This window comes from Strigops habroptila, chromosome 5, assembly GCF_004027225.2.
Source record: "Strigops habroptila isolate Jane chromosome 5, bStrHab1.2.pri, whole genome shotgun sequence".
Lineage (NCBI taxonomy): Eukaryota > Metazoa > Chordata > Aves > Psittaciformes > Psittacidae > Strigops > Strigops habroptila.
In genome coordinates, this window is record NC_044281.2 from 78139041 (window position 1) to 78161364 (window position 22324).

At 44.7% G+C, this 22324-nt stretch overlaps 1 protein-coding gene across 1 annotated transcript in view; it reads left to right on the forward strand.

Moving 5' to 3' along the window:
- Window positions 1–1053: 1053 nt before the first annotated feature.
- HTRA1 (HtrA serine peptidase 1) overlaps window positions 1054–22324 on the forward strand; it is a 35650-nt gene continuing 14379 nt past the window's right edge. The window contains exons 1-3 of the mRNA XM_030487776.1: window positions 1054–1562; window positions 18361–18460; window positions 18792–18996. Of these exons, the coding sequence (XP_030343636.1) occupies window positions 1082–1562; window positions 18361–18460; window positions 18792–18996 (786 nt within the window). The 5' untranslated portion in view covers window positions 1054–1081. The remainder of the gene's footprint in view (window positions 1563–18360; window positions 18461–18791; window positions 18997–22324) is intronic.

A 22324-nucleotide genomic window follows, 5' to 3' on the forward strand; every position in this document is an offset into this window, starting at 1 on the left:
ATCTCACCTAATGGTTTCTAAGTTCATCAGGCCCTTGTTTATCGGGTGCTTGGTAAAGATTCGCTTAAATAATCACAGATTGCTGATTGGTTCATAAATTTAATCGGCTCGTAATTAAAACATTGGCTGTGCTCGATATCCACCTATTAGTTCTTGTTGCACTTTTCTCTGCTACTTTTGAAATGATGGGGTTTTTCCCCTCAGAAAGTGTTTCTGTGTGATTCAACTGCTTTCCAAACCGCTCTGTATGTGCTGGATGAGCACAAGGCTCAGAGGCCTCTGTCCGGCTCTGGCCGTTGCGCAGATAAATCGGCTCAGTCCGCCTGGGGCATGACTGAAGGCTGTTTTCTCCTTTCGGTTGATTAACCTTCTGCTAATTGCTGGTACCCACCTCACCCTGCGGCTCCGAGCATCTCGGGTGCAGTGAGGGGGGCCGGGAGCCACCTCCCTCCGCCTCCCGGTGTCTTCGGGTCCTTGGGGCGGATTCCCAACGGGAATTTCTTGGCAGCACTTTGTATTCCCGGCAGGGCATTTGCAGGCGTGTATCGCTTTACCCTTTCTACTAGCGGACGGGCTAACAGCATCATCTTCTCGTCCATCTGCTGCTTATCGCCAATGGAAATGTTATCAGAGCTTACTTTAGATTGCCTTTCCCGTAATTCCTGAAGTATGGGAGAGCGTTCAACACCCCCCTCTTTCCCCCCACGTTGGCAGGAGCATGTTACCAGCCTTTCCACCTTACTTAAATCGGGGGTTTGGTGCTAAACAACCAAGTTGAAGAGTTGTTTTGGTGCTAAACAGCCACTTTAACAGCTCCGCGCAGCAATGGGCCAGATCCCTTTGCCTCTAAGAGACAAGGCGGCGGGAGGAGACGGCGGGTTATAGCCCGGACTGGAGCCGGTAACGGGGGCTAAGGGGGGTGTTAAGGCCTGGAGGGGGGTTGTTTCGGCCCGGGGGGGGGCCGTACCCACCGCCGCCGCTCCGCCCCACCGGCCGCACCGCCCCTCTCGCCGCAGCTTAAAGCCGCCGTCCAGCCGCGCCGCGCTCACCGCCCCTCGCCGCCCGCCGCCGTCCCGCCGCGATGCCGCTGCGGGGCTGGAGCCTGCTGCTGCCGGTGCTGCTGCTGCCGCTGCTGTTGCTGCTGGGGCCGCTGCCCCCCGCCGCCGCCTCGCCGCAAGCCGCCTGCCCGGAGCGCTGCGATCGGTCGCGCTGCCCTCCGCTGCCCGCCTCCTGCCCCGGCGGTGAGGTGCTGGACGGCTGCGGCTGCTGCCGCGTCTGCGGGGCGGAGGAGGGCGAGCCCTGCGGCGGCGGCGGCGGCGGCGGCCCGCCCTGCGGTGAGGGGCTCCAGTGCGTGGTGCCGCCCGGCGCCGGTGTCCCCGCCTCGGCCACCGTGCGCAAGCGGGCGGCGGCCGGGCGCTGTCGGTGCTCCAGCACCGAGCCCGTCTGCGGTAGCGATGCTGTTACCTACGCCAGCCAGTGCCAGCTTCGGGCTGCCAGCCGCCGCGCAGAGAGCCTCCGCCAGCCGCCCATCATCGCCATCCAGCGCGGAGCATGCGGGCAGGGTAAGGGAAGAGCGGGGACTGCAGGGACGGGACCCCGTGATGGGGCTTCGGCCCCATCGTCCTCTGTTCCCTCTGCCCGGACCGGGGCTCCTGGCTGGACCAGGGAGGAAAGGGGCCAAGGGAAAGGCTGGCTCCAGCCTGGTGCTCCGGTTCAGTGAGAAAGTAGAGCGGGAATGCAGCGCTGGGCTTCGTCTGCCAAGTGTCAGGGAAAAAGGAAAACAGCCCTATATCCAACTTTAAAACTAAACATCTCCGCCCTCCCCCGTCCCTCCGCCTACAGAAGGGATGCTGCCGGGCTGGAACATAGGGAAGCTGATTGCAAACCCGCAGAAGCCAGTACGGGTGCGGGACTTCAAGAAATGTGGGAGAAATCCCTGATTGCCGTCCCGTCCGGGCGCCATGTGCCGGTGAAATGCCCTGGGAAGTAAAGCCGGGAGTGTCAGAGCGCTGAAAATCGGATCAGTGATCAGATGTCGGCAGAGCAGGAGCTCCTTGCTCGTTTTAGCAGATGCTCTTAGTTATTATTACTAATAAACTGGCTAAAGAGGGGGATACTTGTAGCTAAACAGCGTGCTAAGCCGACCCTAGGGTGGGCTTTTAGTTTTGTCTTTGGAGGATGGGAGTGGCCGTCGAGAAGTAACAATACACCTGGTAGGAGTTGTCCTTCAGCATTCCTATTATTTAGTTGTTATTTTAGTTGAATCGGATGTAACTTGAGTACTTGGAGCAGCGGGATGTATGCGGGTTGTTTGTAAACTGCATCAGGACTCATCGCTGGGTTATGAAACTGGCTGTGCAGATGGAGTTGATGGATTCTCCCACTGAAGTGTTCAGGCTTGTAGGGATGAGGAGCACAGGATGTGACACGTGAAAGCAAAACCTTCCCGGGCGATAAACAGGGGATGATCTTTACAAGATGCAATCCATAATACGGACTGGCTTAAACCGTGTAAGCTGAGGCTGCACACTCCCTCTAAACCACTCAGTTCAGGGGGTGATGTGTAAAAATTAACATGAATTCCACCTTTATTCTAGTAAATCAGTGCTGTTCCGCTGAGGATTGATTCTTTTGGTGTAGGTTGTACCATTTCTGCATGTTTGTCTTTAAAAATAAGTCCTTTTCTAGATTTAGCCATCATCTGTTCAGCAGAAGAATATTCTGATGCATAGTGACTATACATTCATCTTGGGCAAAGTGCTGATCCTCCATTACAGATCCAACTTAGAGCTCTGGTACTGATACAATCCATTTCTTGTACCACTGGTTTCCCCCTCGGTTTCAAAGCTGTGTTGTGCTCCATGGAACATTGCTGGCATTTACTGACACTGGAGACAATTCAAGCTTTCACGCTACAGTTTCCTGATCTCCAGTATAATATAATGCCTTGTGAGTTTTATTGTCAATTCATGAAACCAATACTGTTTTCTTGGTCTGTTCTGCTGAATGCTTACGGAATTCGGGCTGTGTTGGAGCTGGAGGTAACACGGGCCTCTGGTATATTGTATGGACAATGCCCAGGCTGCATATAGACCTTGTATAGGAAAATAGCCTGGAGAAGAGAAGGCTCCTGAAGGGGAGACCTTAGAGCAGCTCCAGTGCCTAAAGGGGCTCCAGGAAACCTGGAGAGGGGCTTTGGACAAGGGCCGGTAGGGACAGGACAAGGGGAATGGCTTTAACCTGCCAGAGGGGAGATTGAGATGAGCTCTGAGGCAGAAGCTCTTCCCTGTGAGGGTGCTGAGGCGCTGGCACAGGGTGCCCAGAGAAGCTGTGGCTGCCCCATCCCTGGCAGTGTTCAAGGCCAGGTTGGACACAGGGGCTTGGAGCAACCTGCTCTAGTGGAAGGTGTCCCTGCCCGTGGCAGGGGGTTGGAACTGGATGAGCTTTAAGGTCCCTTCCAACACAAACCTTTCTAGGGTTCTATGAAAACTCCACCGCAGTAGATACACCATGTGTACATCCAGACAATGGTTCTGCCCTATTGCACCTCTGGCTGGAGTGATGCTCATTTCGTATATCACTAGGCACAAAAGGAAGGTGCTAGAGAAGCTGACCAGCAGCATGTGTTTATTCCTAGACACAGCAAACATCCCTGCAAGCAAAGCTTTTTTCATATATAAAGAACTTGAAGTAAAAAGAAATGGAAAGGGGGCTGTGAAACACCATTCCCTGGGGGTGGATTGAAAAGCCATTGCCTCATATGTGGCTCCTTAGAGTTGTTAATTTTTAATTTCATTTAGATTTAATTTTCAGGAGTGCTTTTGCTACCTAGAGATGGAGTTATCTTTGGTAAAGTATTTCTATGCTTCCATAGGAACATATCTATATAAATAACTTGGTGAATACACTGCAGTGGCCCAGGGAGATGAGGAAATGTAGAGAAAGCATTTGGACTTTTGTTGATGGAGTGATGGATCAACACTTTTGTTTTTGTTAATTTTCACATCACTGTATGTAGTTGGTCAAGTTCGATATTGTGATATTTATTGCATAAAGTAAATCTTTTTGTCTTTCTCAATTTTCATCTTCTCAAGTCCACTGCTGGTGCTGATTTGGTCCTTCAGGGATTCTCAGTGCATCTTTTCAAATACTGGTCAAGTTTATGAGCAGACACGGGAGAGGTAGAGGAAGGCTGCTCTGGGTCTGTGTGCGTGAGGGGGATGTATTCCTATGCAAAAATCATAGAATCCCAGGCTGGTTTGTGTTGGAAGGGAGCTTAAAGCTCATCCAGTTCCAAGCCCCTGCCACGGGCAGGGACACCTTCCACTAGAGCAGGTTGCTCCAAGCCCCTGTGTCCAACCTGGCCTTGAACACTGCCAGGGATGGGGCAGCCACAGCTTCTCTGGGCACCCTGTGCCAGCGCCTCAGCACCCTCATACTAAAGAATGGCAATCGTGAGCCTTAAAATAACTCAAGACAAATTTCACAAGCCTCAGCCCCAAACACTGCTGAGAGGACTGGTGCAGCCGGGTGGCACCGAGGTGCTGAGCAGGTCTTCAGCACCCTGGTGATGCGCTCAGGGGTGCGGGATCAGCCCGCAGCTTGCTCTGAGCCAGACAGAGCACAGAAAGGGCAAACCAGGCTCCATATGGAGAAGCCCCTGTAGCAGCAAGGAGAGAGGGGAAAGCATCAGGTAAATCAGGACATGCATGAGTTAAATTAGTATGGGATGGGAGCAGGGCTGAAGCATGGGCACCTTTGCTGAAGTCAGATGAGGCAAGTGATGAGCCTGGTGGCTGATAGACCCCTTTCATTAGTGCTGCAGCTTTCACAAGAGGTATCTTCTTCACTTTCCATGAAGGACAGGAGAGATGCCGATAGGAGGCACTCAGATCTGCAGCATGGTGTGCGTTTGTACTGTGGAAAGAAGGTGAATGTCCTCTGAGCAGAAACCACAACTGTGTAAAGCCCATCCCACACACAGGAGTGAGGTCAGTGCAACGAGACCTCAATATTCACTGTGCTGAGGCTCAGTGTGCTTGGACGATGTTTTCTTTTTCTTCTGCAAATATAGTTTTGGTGCTCTTAAATCCCTCCTGCTGACCAAGGGATGAAGGCTCGGGATGTTCAACACACAACTTAAACCAGTCTTCCTTCCCCTCCTCACTTCTCCCAGTAAATGCTGGCAGGCGTTTTAGGACAGTGTGCCCTTCTCTCCATGCTGTGCTCTTCACACTGTAAAACACAAACTGACCTGGATCTGTCCTTTGACCAGACTAAGAAGGAGGAAGTTCCTCGTGGTTACTCTCAGTTCCTAACTTTCTTCTGCTCCTTTTTTGAACCAGATTTTTGTGTTTTCGTGTTTTTATTGGGCTTCCTATGTCTGATATGGTATCCCAGTAACCTCGGCAGTCCTCAGCACACTAGCATCTGTCATAGGCACTTCACACTGTCCTGCAACTGGCGTGCTCACACCTTGATGTCCTATCTGGAGTTTGATGTGAGCTCTTCTGCTTTACATTAAGCAAGTCATTACTGCTTGCTTTGGGTGAAGGCGGAGGTGGGAGTAACCCCCAGTTCTAGAAAGATATTTAACACAGACACAAACTTTACTGTTTCTCTTCACCACATTATCGTTTCACAGTTCCAGAGATAGCGGACAGGAAAAAAATGCCATCATTCAAACTCAGTTTCTTGCAAAGCGGCTGACTTTGTATTTTGAAATGCACCCAAACTACATCCAAGTGAGTCTGTGTCATTATCTGGCAGAAGAAAAGGACCTCCACGGTCAATAAACCATTTGTCATTAATGGAGCCCTTTAACACCAGCATAAGAATGCAATCCATGCAGCAGAGAATGGGAAAGAGCAGTAGATGGACCTGCCTGAATTCCTTGGCTGGCACACAGACAAGGCTAATGGGCTGGCAGTGCTAAGCCTTGCAGGAATGAATAATCAAGGCAGGAAGAGAAACTTAGCTGAGAAACCTGGGAAGGCAGGAACAAAGCCAGATATTTATCAGGAGGAAAGTTGACATTGTTGTTAAGAACTCGGCTCTCAGCTGTTTCTCAAATGATAACAACAGGCCTATGATGGTTAGTGTGGTGGAAATATGTTAGGGGACCACTGCAGGTGGCTTGGCACGTGTGGAGTCTAATAGGAACGACCTGAGAGGACCAGGTGGTAAGGAACTGATGCACAAATGAGTGCTTCAGTGCTGTTAGTTTTCTTTAGCTGCCTTCACCTCCCTCAGTTGTTGTGTTTGGGTGGTCTGAAAGTCATTCCCCTTGGATTTTCCTCAGCCTCTTTTGCAGCAGCAGGAGGAGGGGAGAGAGGGAAGAGATAGCTGAAGGCAATGGAAATAAATAGCAACGTATTTCCAGAAGAGAACCAATTCCCAAGTGTGGGATTAAAAAGCTTTTCCAAAGCCAAGTATTCAGCCCTGAGAGGAGGGAGCTGTAAGAAGTGGTTTGTCTGAAGCAGCTCACCTTTTCCCCTCTCCACATCTAGATTTCCTTCCCGGGGAGCCAGCAGTCATTCTGTAGTCTTTAGACTTCAAACAGGTCAGTAAATACAGATTTGGAACAAGGAAAGATTCAATCCTTTCATCTTCTGGGCTTTGAAATTTAAAGGGTACCTGTGGACTGGACAGGGATACTTAAAGCTGTGAGTAAGCAGCAGGAGCCTTATTAAGCAGAGTTTGGATGTGATGGAGCAGTTAAAGGAAAGGTTCTGCCATCCAAGAAATAGGAGAAGCTGGAAAATATTTTTCAAATGTGAATGTACGTGTGCTTGGAGTGGAAGAAAGCAGTGTTGGAAATAGAAACTGGGGTGCTGGGGAGCTTAACTTTGGTTGCAAATAAGGTCATTCCACATTCCCATAAACTGCTGGGGGCTTTAGGATCCCCGGCTGGACTTGGCAGTAAGTCCCACAGCGTTTGTAACTGGGCCCAAGTGAATATCTAGTATTATTTTGAAGACTGTGTTCAGGACATAGGAAGAAAGACAGACTTTATTTTGCATTCTGGATACAGGTCGTTGTGAGTCCCGGATGTGTTCAGAGAGAAGAATATAACTAAAAAATAAGTCACAACTCCCCTATATTGCAAGGCAATAAAAGAATTCATTGGTCTTGTACTAACTGATGATGTTGACCTCATATCTATAGGTACAGGAGACTTAAAATATCTTGAACTTGTAAGACAGGACACAGGCAACTGGTTATTTTAGAGTTTAGTGAATTGAGAAGATCTTGGCTGCCACGTTTTAGTGGCTGAAGGTGAATTAGACAACTAGACAGGGTAGCTCTTGAGTTTCTGGGTTAATATCAGATATGCTGGTGCCCTGATAAGACAAAGCACAAGGCTGGAAGCCAGCTGGGTTGTGCAATGCGTTGTGAGTGCTCTGCCAAGAGCTTGTTGCTGGAGACAAACATGTGTGCATGCGCATGAACACGCACTGCAACAAAATACGTATGTGTGTGTAATGCATGAGCAGATCCGTTAGCTTTATTGCATGTTAACTGCAGCCTGGCACCGGGACGGTAGCTGGTCCTGTTGGTGCAAGCAGTGATGAGTTATTAGCATCAGTGCTGGGGCAGTGGCATTGCTATGCTACAGGCTGCCCCTTAAATTTTTCTGTTGCTAGTTAACCAAACCTTGTTCTTATGTCTCTCATTTTCCCCCGTCAAATTCTATCAGGTTTCTCAGTTGTTCCATTTCCCTGCCTGGTTTTGATGAGGTGGGAGGGAGGGACAAGCAGTGCATAGTTCCTATATTCAGTTTTGTGGACGAAGCTGTGGCTGCCCCATCCCTGGCAGTGTTCAAGGCCAGGTTGGACACAGGGGCTTGGAGCAACCTGCTCTAGTGGAAGGTGTCCCTGCCTGTGGCAGGGGGTTGGAACTGGATGAGCTTTAACATCCCTTCCAACCCAAATCAGTCTGGGATTCTGTGAAGTATCAGTGAGGAAGAGCTACAGTGGTTAGAATTCAAAAACACTTTGTGTTTCTGGTAGCAATTGGATTTACACGTATTTTGATTGACAAACAAGCGATGGATAAAATAATGCATATTACATCTAGTAACCATGCATGGAAGTTATCCAGTGCTCTAAAATCTGAAATAGTTTCTCTAGCAGAGCATTAGCAGAAGCTCACAATATTTTATCCAGAGGCCGATGTCATTACCCCACGTTACAGATAGTGAATCTAGGGCAGAGGAAGATAAAGAGCTTTGCTCAAGGTCAGCCGTAAGCCAGTAGCAGAGCTGAGAGCAAACTGAGCTTTGGAGTCCCTGCTCGTTTCTCTGTCCCTTGCCAGCATCGCTGCTCCATTTTCCATGACTTTTCTTTTCCATTACTCTATTTCTTAAACTTGCAGACTGCAGTTTTGGCTCCGTTTTTGCAAACAGCATCGATGATCTGTCAATCTGCATCTGCGGAAAGTCATTTTGGAGAAGGAAAGAAGTGGGTGGACCCGAGCACCAATGAGGAAAAGAAACCCAAACAACTCTCTCCCCTCCCACCATCCCACCCCCAAAATAAACACAACCCCCCTAGTAATCTCATACTTCAACGTTTGTGGTGGTAAAGGGATGATTCATTCCTTTTTCCAGGACAACGTATGTGCTGTTTGGCATTGTCTGCCCATTCTGCATCAGACATCTGCATGTAGACCTTTATCTATAGAGGTAAAGCTTGGCTAAGCCTTGTTTTCGTTTGTATTTAGACAGTAAAAGTGAGCAAGCAGAAACCACTTGTAAAATAAAGACAACAAATATTCAGATCCATAAAATAAAGCAGAATAGATGTGTGGATAAAAAAAGCCACTATGTGGAGAGTTAATGTTGATAGGGGAGCCATGAATACAGCAACTAGAAAACAATATCCTAGAAATATGCATATTTGAGACGGTGAAATAGAAAACTGCTGCTGTTTTAACCTTTCAGGAGAAACTATACATGTAGTGGAGCAGGGCGCTGCGTGATGGTGGCCGTGTCACCAGTGGCAGTGCCACCTCCTTTCTGTAGCTCTCAATATAGAATGGCAGAAGTGCTGTCTGCATTACTGCAGGTTTGTTTCCTAAACACTCATTGATTTCTAATGTCGACATTAAATCTGGACTGTCTTAAGGGCTGTTCTTTAAGACAGGTGTAGAAAATACCCCCAGAGGCAGAAGGATTTGTTCATTATGTAGATATTGAGGTGTTTGTGATGTAGTTACACTGGGCTTATGTATTGTACAATAGTAAGCCCCAGAGTAGGAAGGGTGTGTATGTTTTACTACTGTTTTGAAGTTTTTAGATAGATTTGATCCTTCTGTGTATCATCTCTGGTCACTGCCCCAGCAAAGTGGTGAAATCAATGCCTTCTCCAGCTGCAGAGAAGCAGCATCTTCAGAGGCTTTTTTTAGCCTTGGATCTTAAGAGGCTTTTTTTAGGTTTCTTTTTAGAGAAGAAAGAATGTTTAAAAAGCATGAAACCAAGAACTTGTTTTTATTCCCTGGTGTCTTCATAGCAGGGTTCCTGGAAGTTGAAACTAAATTTCTCTTTAGCAGGGATTTCTTCTAAAGATGCAGCGGGAAAGTTTCTCACATGCTTAAAATGAAACCTTAATGGTTTTATAATGTTAAGAGGAACTTTCAAGATCAGGCAGCTGTTGGATACAAGTAAGATATAGGAATTACCATGTTGTTGTTACTTAATAGGCGTTTCGAGGTTGTTTTGCTGGTTCTCTGCCTGTGGTGAGTGGAGCTGTGAGGTAGAGCAGGGTGATGACCCGGCTTGGAAGGGACGTAAACTGAGCAGGGCTGGAAAAAGGAGAGGAGAAGTTATTCCTGACTCATCTGTTGTATTTTCAGCCTTCAGCAGAGCAGAGAATACCACGTCTGCTCTAACTGCTTCAACCTGTTGACTGAAATACTCTTTTCATCTGTCTGCAGGAAGTCAGGCAGACTCTTTTCCACAACTATCTGACTTATATTTCTTAGTGTTTCCAGTTTAGACAGGACTACTGGTAATGATGTTTTGGAGCTCAGCACCCTTTACCCTTGTCCTGAATTGCTCTTCACCCTTTTCTTTTGGTACCTCAGCATCCTCCTGTACCCTGCCTTCCCTCCTCATCCTCCAGACAGACCAGTCTGCTGGCACGGCCACCCATAGCCATGCATCTTTGTCACAGGGCTGCTGGCTTGCAATTAATTTGTCATCTCCTCCAACGAGGCCGGGCTCAGCATTGTATTAATATGGCAATGCTGCTGCAGGAACAGTGTGTTCCACATCGCAGGGCTGCGTTCCTCCGTCGCGGGGCTCCAGCACTGGCTGTTTATCCACAAGTTGGTTTCCTCCCACCTCACCGCTGGTGTTTACAGAAGGAATCGCAGTTTCCTGTTGTGTTAGATGGAGCTGTCGCTCCTCTCTGGATTCCTGCCCTCCCTGATTATGCTTGAATTGCTTTTGAGCCTCATCAGCTTGCAAATCTATTGCTTTTGCTCGCTACTGCTATAATTGTGAGACTTTATTTGCAGGGGCAGCCGGTGCACTTGGTTTGTAGAAGAATTTCTGGTATTTCTGAGAGGCTTTATATACATATTTTCTCCCTGTGAGGTTCTGCAGGAGTTGCTAAAGCCCAAGACTATTCCCGTGAGATAGAATAGGGGTTATGCCCATTTTAAAGATAAATCTAAGACACTGAGTATTCAAATTTCTTTTTGCAAGTTGCCTAGAGACTGAGTAACACAGCTTAGACCAAGATGCGCGTGTCCTGAGTGTTCCTTCTCCTGCAGAATGTTCTGACTATTTGACTTCTATCTAGCAATTCAGTGGTTGAGTTGCAATAGAAAATACTCTGTATCTGGTTCATTTACTACTTATTCTGACTTATAGACAAGAAGTAGGAAAAGTTCCTGTCTGGCTTAAAATTAAAGTTTAAATCTGAATTTATATAGGAACTTACTGCAAGAAAGCTGAAGGCACTTTGCCCTCTGACCGATTTCGGTGGCAAGAAAGCCTTGAATTACATTGGGTCTGGAGGCCAAAGAGGTCTGTTTCATACTGAGAATGAAACTGGACCAAAGAGGCTGCACCAAAGTTCTCTGAAGACTCTCTGCTTTACAATTTAATTATCTTCAAATCCTTCTTTTTGGTTATTTTATTGTTTTATAAATGCAGAAGAGCTGTGTGTGTGTTGTGCTTTTCATGGAGCCTCGTCATTCCTGTTACAATTGTCTGCTTTTACCTATTCATACATTTGCATCTTCCATAACTTACCCTTTTAAACTCTGATCAGGGTAAGCATTTATTTGTGGCCAGCAGTTGGGAACAGGGTGCATGCTGAGACCAAGAGATCCAGTGCATCACAGCCGCCTCTGCGCCACCAGCAAGAACAGCCTGCTGCTGGTGGGCTTTGCCTACGCTTTCACACCCTTTTCCCTGAAAATCAGTAAAATCAGCTTTTGTTCTTAAGAATATCAATTAAAAAGTGCAATTTATTCTCCTTCATTTTTGTACTCAAACATGCTATATGAATGACCACACACTGGTCTGAAAACTGTTTTGTGTTGCCATCAATTCAAGAGCTGTTCTGTTCTACCAGCTCCATACAGATTCCCTGTTCTGTTTAGCTTGACAGCTTTGTTTTTTGTTTGTTTAAAATCAGTGATTAAAATTAATGGTTTCAGGCTTTTGGATTAGCAGAGAAAATACAGATTGCAAAGCCTGTTGCTTGCAAGATCTTTGTTGCATGTGACCTTGTTAAAAGTTGTCAAAAAAGAACTGATCATCTAAATATTATGATGATGAAAATGGACTTTACTTTCCCTTTCCAAGTTTCTATTCATGCCAGAAAGCGATTTTACTCTGAATCCTCGCTTTAATCTTGCAGCGGTTCTTGCTGCAGGAAGTATTTTAAGTGAATACCAGGCTTGTGCACTTAACTATTGGGAAGAATAAAATGCTTGGAATCTCTCCTTTATTTAGTGCTAAGAAAATATTTGTGCTTTTGGGGATGTCACAGTAATACAGATTTTCTCCTCAGAAATCTGTGAAGTATCTTGAGTTTCTCATTGGAATATAACAGGGAAAAAATAACTGATTTAATACTGCAATTCTTAGCAATGTGCTGTGGTTTAGACCTCTCGAAACTCTCTCCATTGCTCTAAAAGTTGCTCTACGATACGTAGAATGTTGTTTCTCATTTTCTTGGTGTTTTCGTTACGTAATATCATTTTTTTGGTGTATTACACAATTTATCCTTGAATAGGAAGGGGAATATTTAGGCTTGCAGCTTAATTCTTTAAAAACAGAATGGCATTAGGTTCTGGAAGTGTTCCGTGATTCCCATACATCACTTTTTCCTTGCATCTCTCCAGGGGAGCTTGCTGATACCACCATTTTCAGGGTGAGCTAAGCACATTTGCTGGAGTTTTTGTTTCCATAGTGGCGTCAGAGGTTTTAACATTTTCCTATAGGACATGAATGGGAGTTTGTACAAACCCGAGCGGCTGGAGTTTTATTTGGGAAGGTGGAAGTTCTCCAAGTTAAACTTTGCAGTCTTGCGGTTTGTGTTCGTAGTCACCGGTTCTATCAGTCCAGAGGTTTCGTGAGTGCTTAAGCCCCTCTGGCTTCACTCTACAGAGAATCCCAAGCCCAAGATGTTCTTTCAGACCCTGGTGTGAGTTTGCACCTGGGACTGTGTATATGAATATAACATTAGGCAAAGAGCAAGTACGGGAGGAAGTAATCTATTTTTGACAAGGGCTTGTAGGGACGGGCCAAGGGGGAATGGCTTTAAACTGACAGAGGGGAGACTGAGATGAGCTCTTAGGCAGAAGCTCTTCCCTGTGAGGGTGCTGAGGCGCTGGCACAGGGTGCCCAGAGAAGCTGTGGCTGCCCCATCCCTGGCAGTGTTCAAGGCCAGGTTGGACACAGGGGCTTGGAGCAACCTGCTCTAGTGGAAGGTGTCCCTGCCCGTGGCAGGGGGTTGGAACTGGATGAGCTTTAAAGTCCCTTCTAACACAAACCATTCTGTGATTTTATGATTTTCAGCAACCTGAGTAGCTTAATATATTTAGTTAGCTCATAAACTTCAGCAGGTTATGGTGCCTCTGGCTTGCACTCTGTGTTACTGGGCAAGGATTTCATAGACACACTTCTGATCATTATGGAGTTAATGGAAAAAGATAGATTAACCATAGATCTCTGGTCTCAAGCCCTATTTTCCTTCGCTGATGTTAGCAGACCATGGGAGTCCTTCTCCTGGAAGGACAGGGCCATTGCACTTTTCACAATGATGAACCGGGTGAAGCTGTGGCACCCTCACTGTAATTTGCATGATAGAATCCTCTTTAGCAGCTATAAAATTACAAATACTGATAGTTCCAGCTGCCTTATGATTAATGTTTTATGGGAAGTTGGATTTTTTTTATTTAATCTTAATGGGAATGAAAGTTTCTTGCTGTCTGTAAAGAAATAGAAGGCTTGATTCCAGACTGAATTCGAGCTTTTTGATTTAGGACATGATGATAACTGGCGTGGTCATATCAAGCAAGGGAGAGACTTGCTGGTGATTGGTGAGGTGTGCCTATTTCCCCCCCCTCTGTAACTAAGATTAAAAGTCCCATTGAATAATATAATTGTGTTCATTTTAGCTTCAGACAGTGAAAAGGGGACATGGGGTTGTTGGGAATGCCTTAGCACAGGCTAGCTACACTGGGTGCGATAGGAAAGCAGAGGAGAATGGGCAGCGACTCAAGCTGGTCCTGGTGGATGGGAGCAGGAGTACTTTGAAAGGAGGAAAACACATGAAAACTAGATGGGAAAAAGATCCATTTCTGAATAAGAAGCTCATAAGACGTGGACCTACACTGAGAGAAGACCTTCCAGAGCAGCAAATACAGTTCTCACAACAGAAGCGTCAAGGTTACTTTTATGAGATTCCTATCTCCAAAGCATCTTTTCAGTCTACCTCAAAATATTACCAAAAGCATCATGTCTGAGTGCTAAACATTAAAGCATCACTTTGAGTAATGACCTAATCAGAACCTAGATCTTAATTTGCTTTTTGGCTCATCTTTATGAAACCAAATTATTTGAGCTGTTTACAGCTGGCTGTGCTTTTTTCCACGGCTTGGTATTCCTGTCTTGCCTCCTAGCAGTTTGTTTACTGATATTAGCCCTATTCATGCCAGTTGGCAGAGATTTTCCTTTTCGTTCAAGGGCTGACAGCCAGCACACCTTTGAAGTCCTTGAGGAATTAGTTGCCTTGGGAATTTTTCATGCTGTAACCTATTTATGGGTTGGGGTTTTTTAAGTCTGTTTTTGTTCATTAACTGAATTCACAACAATCATCTTAATGCCATTAATAAAGGTTTCTTAACCATGCTCATGGGCATTTAGGTCATTGTGCGGTAGTTCAGTAAAAAGCAGTACAAAACACAATAATCACAGCGTATAAATAGAAAGAGGAACAGTCTGCAAATATTTGAACATCAGAGCTGGAGGGTATTTAGGAACTAGAGCTTTATTCAAGCCCACCTCTCAATGGTTTAAAAACAAACAAGCAAAAAACTGCCATAAAAAACTCCAGCCCCAAACACAAACCCCAAAAAATAATGAAAAGACTTTACTAGGAACTAAACTCCAGAAGGGTGGAAAGGAAAAGGAAAAATGCCAGAAAACTGGGGAGACTTTATTCTCCTTAATTCAGCACTGGTTATATGAAAGAAGCAGTTTGGAACTGAGAAAACAACATTTTGGGGATCAATTTCAGTATGGAATTAAAGAGCTGGCCACATGCTTGTGGGGTACCTGTTAGTCAGGATGGATGTTGTGGTTAGATGTATGTCTGAGAATATACAGGTAGTGAGGATTAAAGGGTCAAACCCATATCGGCAATCAAATCTTAAAGCTATGGCTTTTCTGTTGCTTAATAGTCAAGCACAGTCCACTAAACCACTGCAGAGTCCCCAGCTCTTTAAACCCAAAAACTTGGAGGATATTGCATAGTATCCATTTCACTCTTCAAACCGTATTGTCCTAAAGATCCTGAACTATAAGTATAGCTGGAAAATCCATGTTTTAGGAAAGCCGAAGTTCTGAATTTCACTGCTGCCTTCTACAGTGGCTGGTGATGGCTGGAAACTATCGTATGGTAGTTGAGGAGTGAGCATCTGCTTAGTTTGTATTATTGGCGGTTTTATGCATTTTAGGTTTCCATGTAGTAGCCTGTGCCTACTGGTGATTCAAATCTAAGATAGCGGTTGCTTATAGGAAAGATAAGTGCACCTCTCAGCTCCCAAATGCATTGCTCAGTAATCCCAAAGAGCAAGTAGCTATGGCAAGCATTAAGTATGTATGTAATGGGAAAATGGCATGCCTGCACTCATGACCATTTTGGTCTTGAGTTTTTTTTGTTCCATGATACTTAGTGATAGAAGAAGTTCTCAGCATATAAATACCTTTACTATAGCCTTCAGATTTAATGTTGTCACATGAGGGTAAAGACCAGTTGCTAGGAATTCTTCTGTGTTAGCATTCATCAATGAATTCATCTGAATGGTACTTCGACTTTTGTTTATTTGCTGAAAAAAAAAAAAGGTATGTTTTCCATTTAAATGGGCAGTTGTTCAAGAGCTGTTGCAAAACGGTGTTACACAATGCAAGAATTCCTAATACATAAGCAACAGGCAGGCGTGGCTAGCTGTTGTAAGCTTTTTAGGTCAGTATGCCATGAATCAGTATTTATTATCTAACTTTCATAGTATGAAATTTTGACCTTTTCACTGTGTGGCTTAGTTTGGGACTGCACAAGCAAAAGAGGTTTATACATAAAGCACTGTTGCCTCTGAAATCTTGGTGTTTGGAGCTTCCAACTCCAAGTGAAGGCAGCTCTCAGAGCTGAAGTGTTAGTAGTCTCACCACGTACATCTTAGGCGTCCTTTCTCTTCTTGAATAGCTACATGTAAAAAAAGATTGAAGGCATTAAAAAAAAGCTGTGTGTTTTCTGCGCAGTTCCCTCATCCGTGGGAGTTCTGTTTTCCAAGGTCAGGATGTGACCTTTGAACGCCTATAGCTGAGGAGAAAACTGAGGTGAAATCATTTTATAAGCGGAGATCAAAGAGCATATTGATGGATACAGTAGTGCCTGGCGGCGTTTTATCCCAGCATTGTGTTAATCTAATCTGATAATCTGTCAAAGCTCCTATTCAATGCAAGTGGTTAATTCCAAACTGCAGTTTTCATCCTTCTACTAGTTTTCCAAAACACTCCTGTTATAGTTGTCAGCTTTATAGTGATGATGTGATACATTTGATACTGAATGTTGCGAATAAAGGGAACATAAATCCTTTGGTAAATTGATGTTTGTCAATCAGCAAGTCCTTATGCCTTTCTGGGAAAAAAGGCCAACAGCTTGTGAGTAAATCAGAGAAAGCACAGAATGCTTTTGAAGAAGACAGTAGGTGAGGACACCAGTTCCCTGATTGATGTTCCTGCTTTATAAAGCAGATTAACATCTCTGAACTCTGATCTGAAACTGAATGGCAGATTATGTGGTTACTGCCATGGCTGCGGTTCATGACTGATTGCATTTGAAAGCCCTTGACATGCCGCATAGGGTATAAACGGGAAAAAACATGTTCTGGACTGGTCAGACAGTGTTTGGGTTGAGCATCCACCCCTCTCATGAGGGCATTGGTAAGTCACCTGAAACCTGTTGTTCACCAGAATCAAACCAGTATCTGGTTAGTATTAAAAGCAGCAGTGTTTTGTTCCCAAATCATTCCTCTAAATCTCCTGCTGTGGGTTTATGCCTCTAGTATGTACTCGAAAATTTAGAGTTTCCCCCTTTGCTTTTCAGATAATGAAGGTCACTCAGGTATTCGGTTGACTTTATAGGATAGTCCTGTGTATCCTACAATACTGCAGATAAATCGTCCTGTTACACCATCACTTAGAGCCATCCACAAGCTGCTTACTGCTTTAATCTCTGGGTGGATTTAGAAGCCAAATGGCAAGGGTGGATGGGAGCAGCACAGCACATTCATACTCATCTGAAAGTCAATTACAGATTTGGCTTGTGCTTTTATAACGCGAGATGGATGCATCAGATAAAATGGTGAAAACAAAGGGTGTTTCTTGCCTCTAGGGAAATACAAAATAACTCTTTGGGGTATTCCAATTGCTTAGTTGCTCCCAATTTACAAAAAAATATGGTTTGTCCCCAAACTGCTTGAGAAGGTGAAGCTGTGTCAGAGTTGCAAGTTTTTCCCAGAGATTGAATGGATTTTTAGGCATCTGATGATGCAGACGGGTTTTCTGTTGGCAACAATGGGAGTTTGGTATCCCCTTGCTTTTGAAAAATCCCCCTGACCTCTCTCGAATACTCAGTGACCATGAGCTTTTGTGTTACAGCACTGCCCAGGAATGCAGAGCTTTGTGGTCCCATTGTTTTTGTGTGCCTATCTATCTATTTCATAGCCTTGAGGGGGGTTCAGTAACTCCAGAGTAGGTGGGATCTTCTCCTCTATGGAGTTGATGGACCAAAGGTGGTGTCAGTGAAAAGGATGCCTTGAGTATGGTTGTGTAGAGCATGTGTAATGTGCATGTACATTTAGATGCCAGGCAGAAGCTGTTGGTACAAGCCACGGGGGGACACCAGTGGGAGAGGCAAACCTCATACCCAGGTTACACTTGAGCCACAGGGGCTGCTATAGGTTTACATGGGGTTAGGACTTTGTTGTCCTTGACATTGAGAAGCCAGTAAGAATGAGTATTTTGGCAGAGGAACAGAGCCCATTTGTTTAGCTTGTACGGTCTTCCTAGATTAAACAGACCATCCAGAAAAGAGGTGAGAGCAGAAATGGAGGCATCAGAGTACAAAATCCCCTTCACCAAGGATGAGCAGCGCAGACTTGGACTAAACCCTGCACTTCTCCAGTGCCCCATCCAGGGCCAGGCTGGACTTGGAGCAGCCTGCTCTAGTGGAAGGTGTTCCTGCCTGTGACAGGGGGTTGGAACTGGGTGAGCTTTAAGGTCCCTTCCAACCTAAACTGTTCTGTGATTCTATGATCCACGGGAGCCACCAGCAGTGCAGTGTGCTGAACGAGGGTCTGTGGCTACAGCCTCATGGCCCAGTTATGTGCATATGAAACAAGGTTTTATGGATCCCTTTGTCCTAATGATAAAGCACAGTGCCTCCTCTTGTGCAAAGAGGCAGAAGGGAAATCTGGGGGCAAGGGTTGCACCGCAGATGACTTTTAAGGACGGCAAAGATATCCACTTGGAGCTTTTTTTAATTCAGGTGTTTTGCAATGACCCTTCTCTTTTCACTTGAAGAGCTCATGACATGTGTTCTGTTTCTATTTCAGGCCAAGAACACCCTAATAGCCTGCGGCACAAATACAACTTTATTGCAGATGTGGTGGAGAAGATAGCTCCTGCTGTGGTTCACATTGAATTGTTTCGCAAGTAAACAAGATGAGCCGTTCTGATTTTTGTGTTCTTGAAAACAGCTGACAGTGTGCCATAAATGTTGATTGATGCTATGTAATAGCAAAGAGGGGTTTTGAGATGATAAATATTTGTCATGCTGAAGAATTAAAGATAATTTAAGAGTCCTGGCAGTAAAAAAATTTCAGTTCAACTAATGCATGCACATTATCTTCTTAATGATAGTAAGTAAGCAGCTACCCTAAGGCACTAAAAACAACCAAACTCTTTCAGGCTGTGTGTTGTTTAGAGTGATTTGTGATCTTTCAGCTTTTTGCAGCGATAAATGTTTGTTTCCCATGTCTTTTAGACTTCCTTATTCGAAGAGGGAGATTCCTGTTGCCAGTGGTTCAGGGTTCATCGTCTCAGAAGACGGACTGATAGTGACAAATGCCCATGTCGTCACCAACAAAAACCGGGTGAAGGTGGAGCTGAAGAATGGTGAAACATATGAAGCTAAAATTAAAGATGTTGATGAAAAAGCTGACATTGCACTAATTAAAATAGATGCTCAGGTGAGTTGTTAAAGCGAGACGTATTTTATTCCTCTCCACTTAGTATCCTCCATTCCAAAAGCTGTTGCTGTTTTTAATTTTCGAAGGAAAGGCTGGTAGTTCAGTGGTCTGAGTTACAGAGAATATTTGAGCTAGGTGGATACATGTTTTCAAACACCAAGTTTGTGGTTGGCAGTGGTTAATTTTATCACCTCTCGGTGTAGTGCAAGAAAGTACGCAGTGCTTTTGTATGCATCCTCAAAATAAAACCCAACAACATAGTTTGCTTGCTGCTCTACATACACATATTTGCTAATATAACTCTCCCTCTGAGAAGAAATGGGGCTGTTCCTTGTTTTTGGTACAGGGACATGTTAGTCTGTCTTGTGCTCCCACGCTGAAGTCACAAATTGCTTTTAGAGGAGGCGTTTGTCCCTCAGAAGAGCTGTATCACACTGGTGTAGATACTAAAATGGAAAATATCTTAGGAAGTGTCTTGAATGTGCAAACCGAAGCCATTGGAAAGATGTTCTTAGACTGTAGGTGGTTTTCTGAACAAATGGGATTGCAACTTCCCATCTGTAGTCTTCCTCCATCTCAGACAGACAGTTGTCAGCATTATTCTGCCTGCTGCAACAGCAGAAGAGCTGTCATGCAGTTCTGCGCAGTCGACAGCTTAGTGCAAGTGGAATATTGTGTCGAAATACTGCGTGATGCAGATGCAATTAGATGCATGTGATTGCTTGGGGTGCTGCTCATATTGATTTCCCTTGTTTGGACTGTTAGTTAATGTAACGGGCAAGAATGTTTCATTTGAAACACATGACTCAAAAATGTGTAGATCTTGCAGTGTTGTTTTAGTTCAGACCTATTCCCCAGCGAGTTCAAAAGTGTTTGTGCCAGAGTTCATGACTAAATCAGACGTCTAAAGCAGAACTCTTGGATGACCCAAGATATGAAGTGCTCCTGCTGCTCCCTTGCCACCTTTGTCATTTAGAAGCTCTTTCTTTTGTCTTGTTTAAAAGCTTCTTAACAGCAACATGGCAGAAAACCTTCAAAATACCAAGAATGTTTTTTGCCATGTTGTGTTGTCCTGATTTCCTGAGGTGTAACCTATTTACACATCTATCAACCACTTATTTTCTCATTTTTATATTAAAATAAGCAGAAGCAGATCTGCAGTAACAAACGAATGAGAATTTGCACCATTGGATTGAGTGGGCTATGGCAGGGATTGAAGGGCAGCTGGAAATCTTGAAGCACAGCATAGTGGGGAAAGTAGACGAGAAAATGATGGTGAGAAGGAAAAGACTTCAAGCTCAGTAGGAGAGTGAGTTTCAGAGAAGAGAGAAGCTGTTGAGTCAGAGAGGAGACGTTGAACTGATGTGACAGATTATTCTGAGGCCTTACGAAGAGAGCAGACAGAAAGTTTTATGTCATTCGATACCCTAAAGAAATGGCTCCAAAATTTCCCTGGAAGCTGCTTACGGGAAGGGAGAACCTGGAAAACTGTAAGCAGCTTGGAAAAAAGAGAATGCAGCCAGATGAGTTGCCTGTAGTGGAAACCACTGTTAAACAGGGCTGGAATTGGTGATTCTTGTTATGACTTGCAAGATGGCAGATACTCTGCTTTTTAAAAAGTGACTGCTGTGTAAGTGAATGGTAGTCATCTTCTCCCATCAGTTGAATTTTGAATGTAGTTGTGACCCTGTTTTGCAAACAGCACATGAGCATTGCAACCTAATTCATTTATATATACTTACAAGTTCTTTAAGGCAGGAAACTTTTTCTGTCTTAGAGGTATCTAGAGCCAAATCTGCTGCAATTTTCTTTTTGGGGAGGGATTGACCTGTTAATATTCAGTTGTCTATGAGAAAAAGGGCTGGTTTTAATGAAACTTTAGGAAGTGTCTCAGTGCCTGGAGGCTGAGCTCCCGCTGTCTTCCTCTGGCAATGTCAGCTTAGTGCATCCATCTGGGTACAGGAGATGAAATGTCATGTCTCTGCTCTAAATTAGGTAGAATATGGATATAAACTTGGGTCTGACGTACCCTTCCTAAGTGTCCTGTCAGTTGCAGGACCCAGTGCCTTGTGTGTCCTTCCCCCATGGCCCTTGCCTCTTGCATTTCAGGATAATTCTGAGAAGACTTGGGGAAAATTTCTTGTATCGCTTGTTTTTTTTCTGGGATGGGAGACCAGTTTTCCAGCTGGCTCTAGTGACATGGCATTGGGAAATTCCAATCCAAGGTGAGGCCTGAAGCACCTCTATTTACAGGATGGATTATGCTTTGCATTTAGAGAATTAGAAACACAACATTTTAAGTGTTCACCAAACAGTTAAAGTGGAAACACAGCTGAGAAGCTGATTTTCAGTCTGAACTTTCATGGGACCTTTGTATATATCCATTCAAGTTCAGTGATTGATCTTTCCTTTTTGTACTGAATTGTCTTGCAATCATTCAGATTGATAAAGACTTTTTAAAAGCACAGAGGTAGTAATTTATTGAAATTGAAATTTATTTAATGACTGAAGAAGTCAGTGTGATGGTACAAATAACCCTTTAAATATCTGGATATGGCATGGGAACCATCCCTAAGATTTTTTCTGAAGTTAGAGGTGAAGTTCTTCCTTTTGCATGAATTAGAATCATAGAATCATAGAATAGTTAGGGTTGGAAAGGACTTTAAGATCATCTAGTTCCAACTTCCTGCCATGGGCAGGGACACCTCGCACTAAACCATGTTGCCCAAGGCTCTGTTCAACCTGGCCTTGAACGCTGCCAGGGATGGAGCATTCACAAGTTACTTGGGCAACCCATTCCAGTGCCTCACCACCCTCACAATAAAGAACTTCTTCCTGATATCTAACCTAAACTTCCCCTATTTAAGTTTGAAGCCATTACCCCTTGTCCTACCACTACAGTCCCTAAGGAAGAGTCCCTCCCCAGCATCCTTGTAGGCCCCCTTCAGATACTGGAATTATTAAAAGTGACATCAAAGATGCAGAATGTTGGGGAGAGGGGTTATGGTTTTTTGTGGCATGTTAAGGCAGGATCTGAAGGATAAAGAATGCCTTTGTGGTTAGGAACAGAACTGGGCTTGAAGCATGAGTTTAGGCTGTGAGCTGGTATTCTCAAAACTGCTAAGATTTTGCAGCAGCCTGCATGCTGTTTTTCTTTAAGGTGTGAACATGTGGCCAAAGACATTCCTAGAACTAATTTGGCTTTGCTGGGTGTAATAGGATATGAAAGATGATGATAAAATCTGGGCACCAATGAAGATGAACTGTTTCCCTGTTTAAATTCTTTATCATGAAAAAACATTTTGCAGTCAATGAGGAACAGAAATTT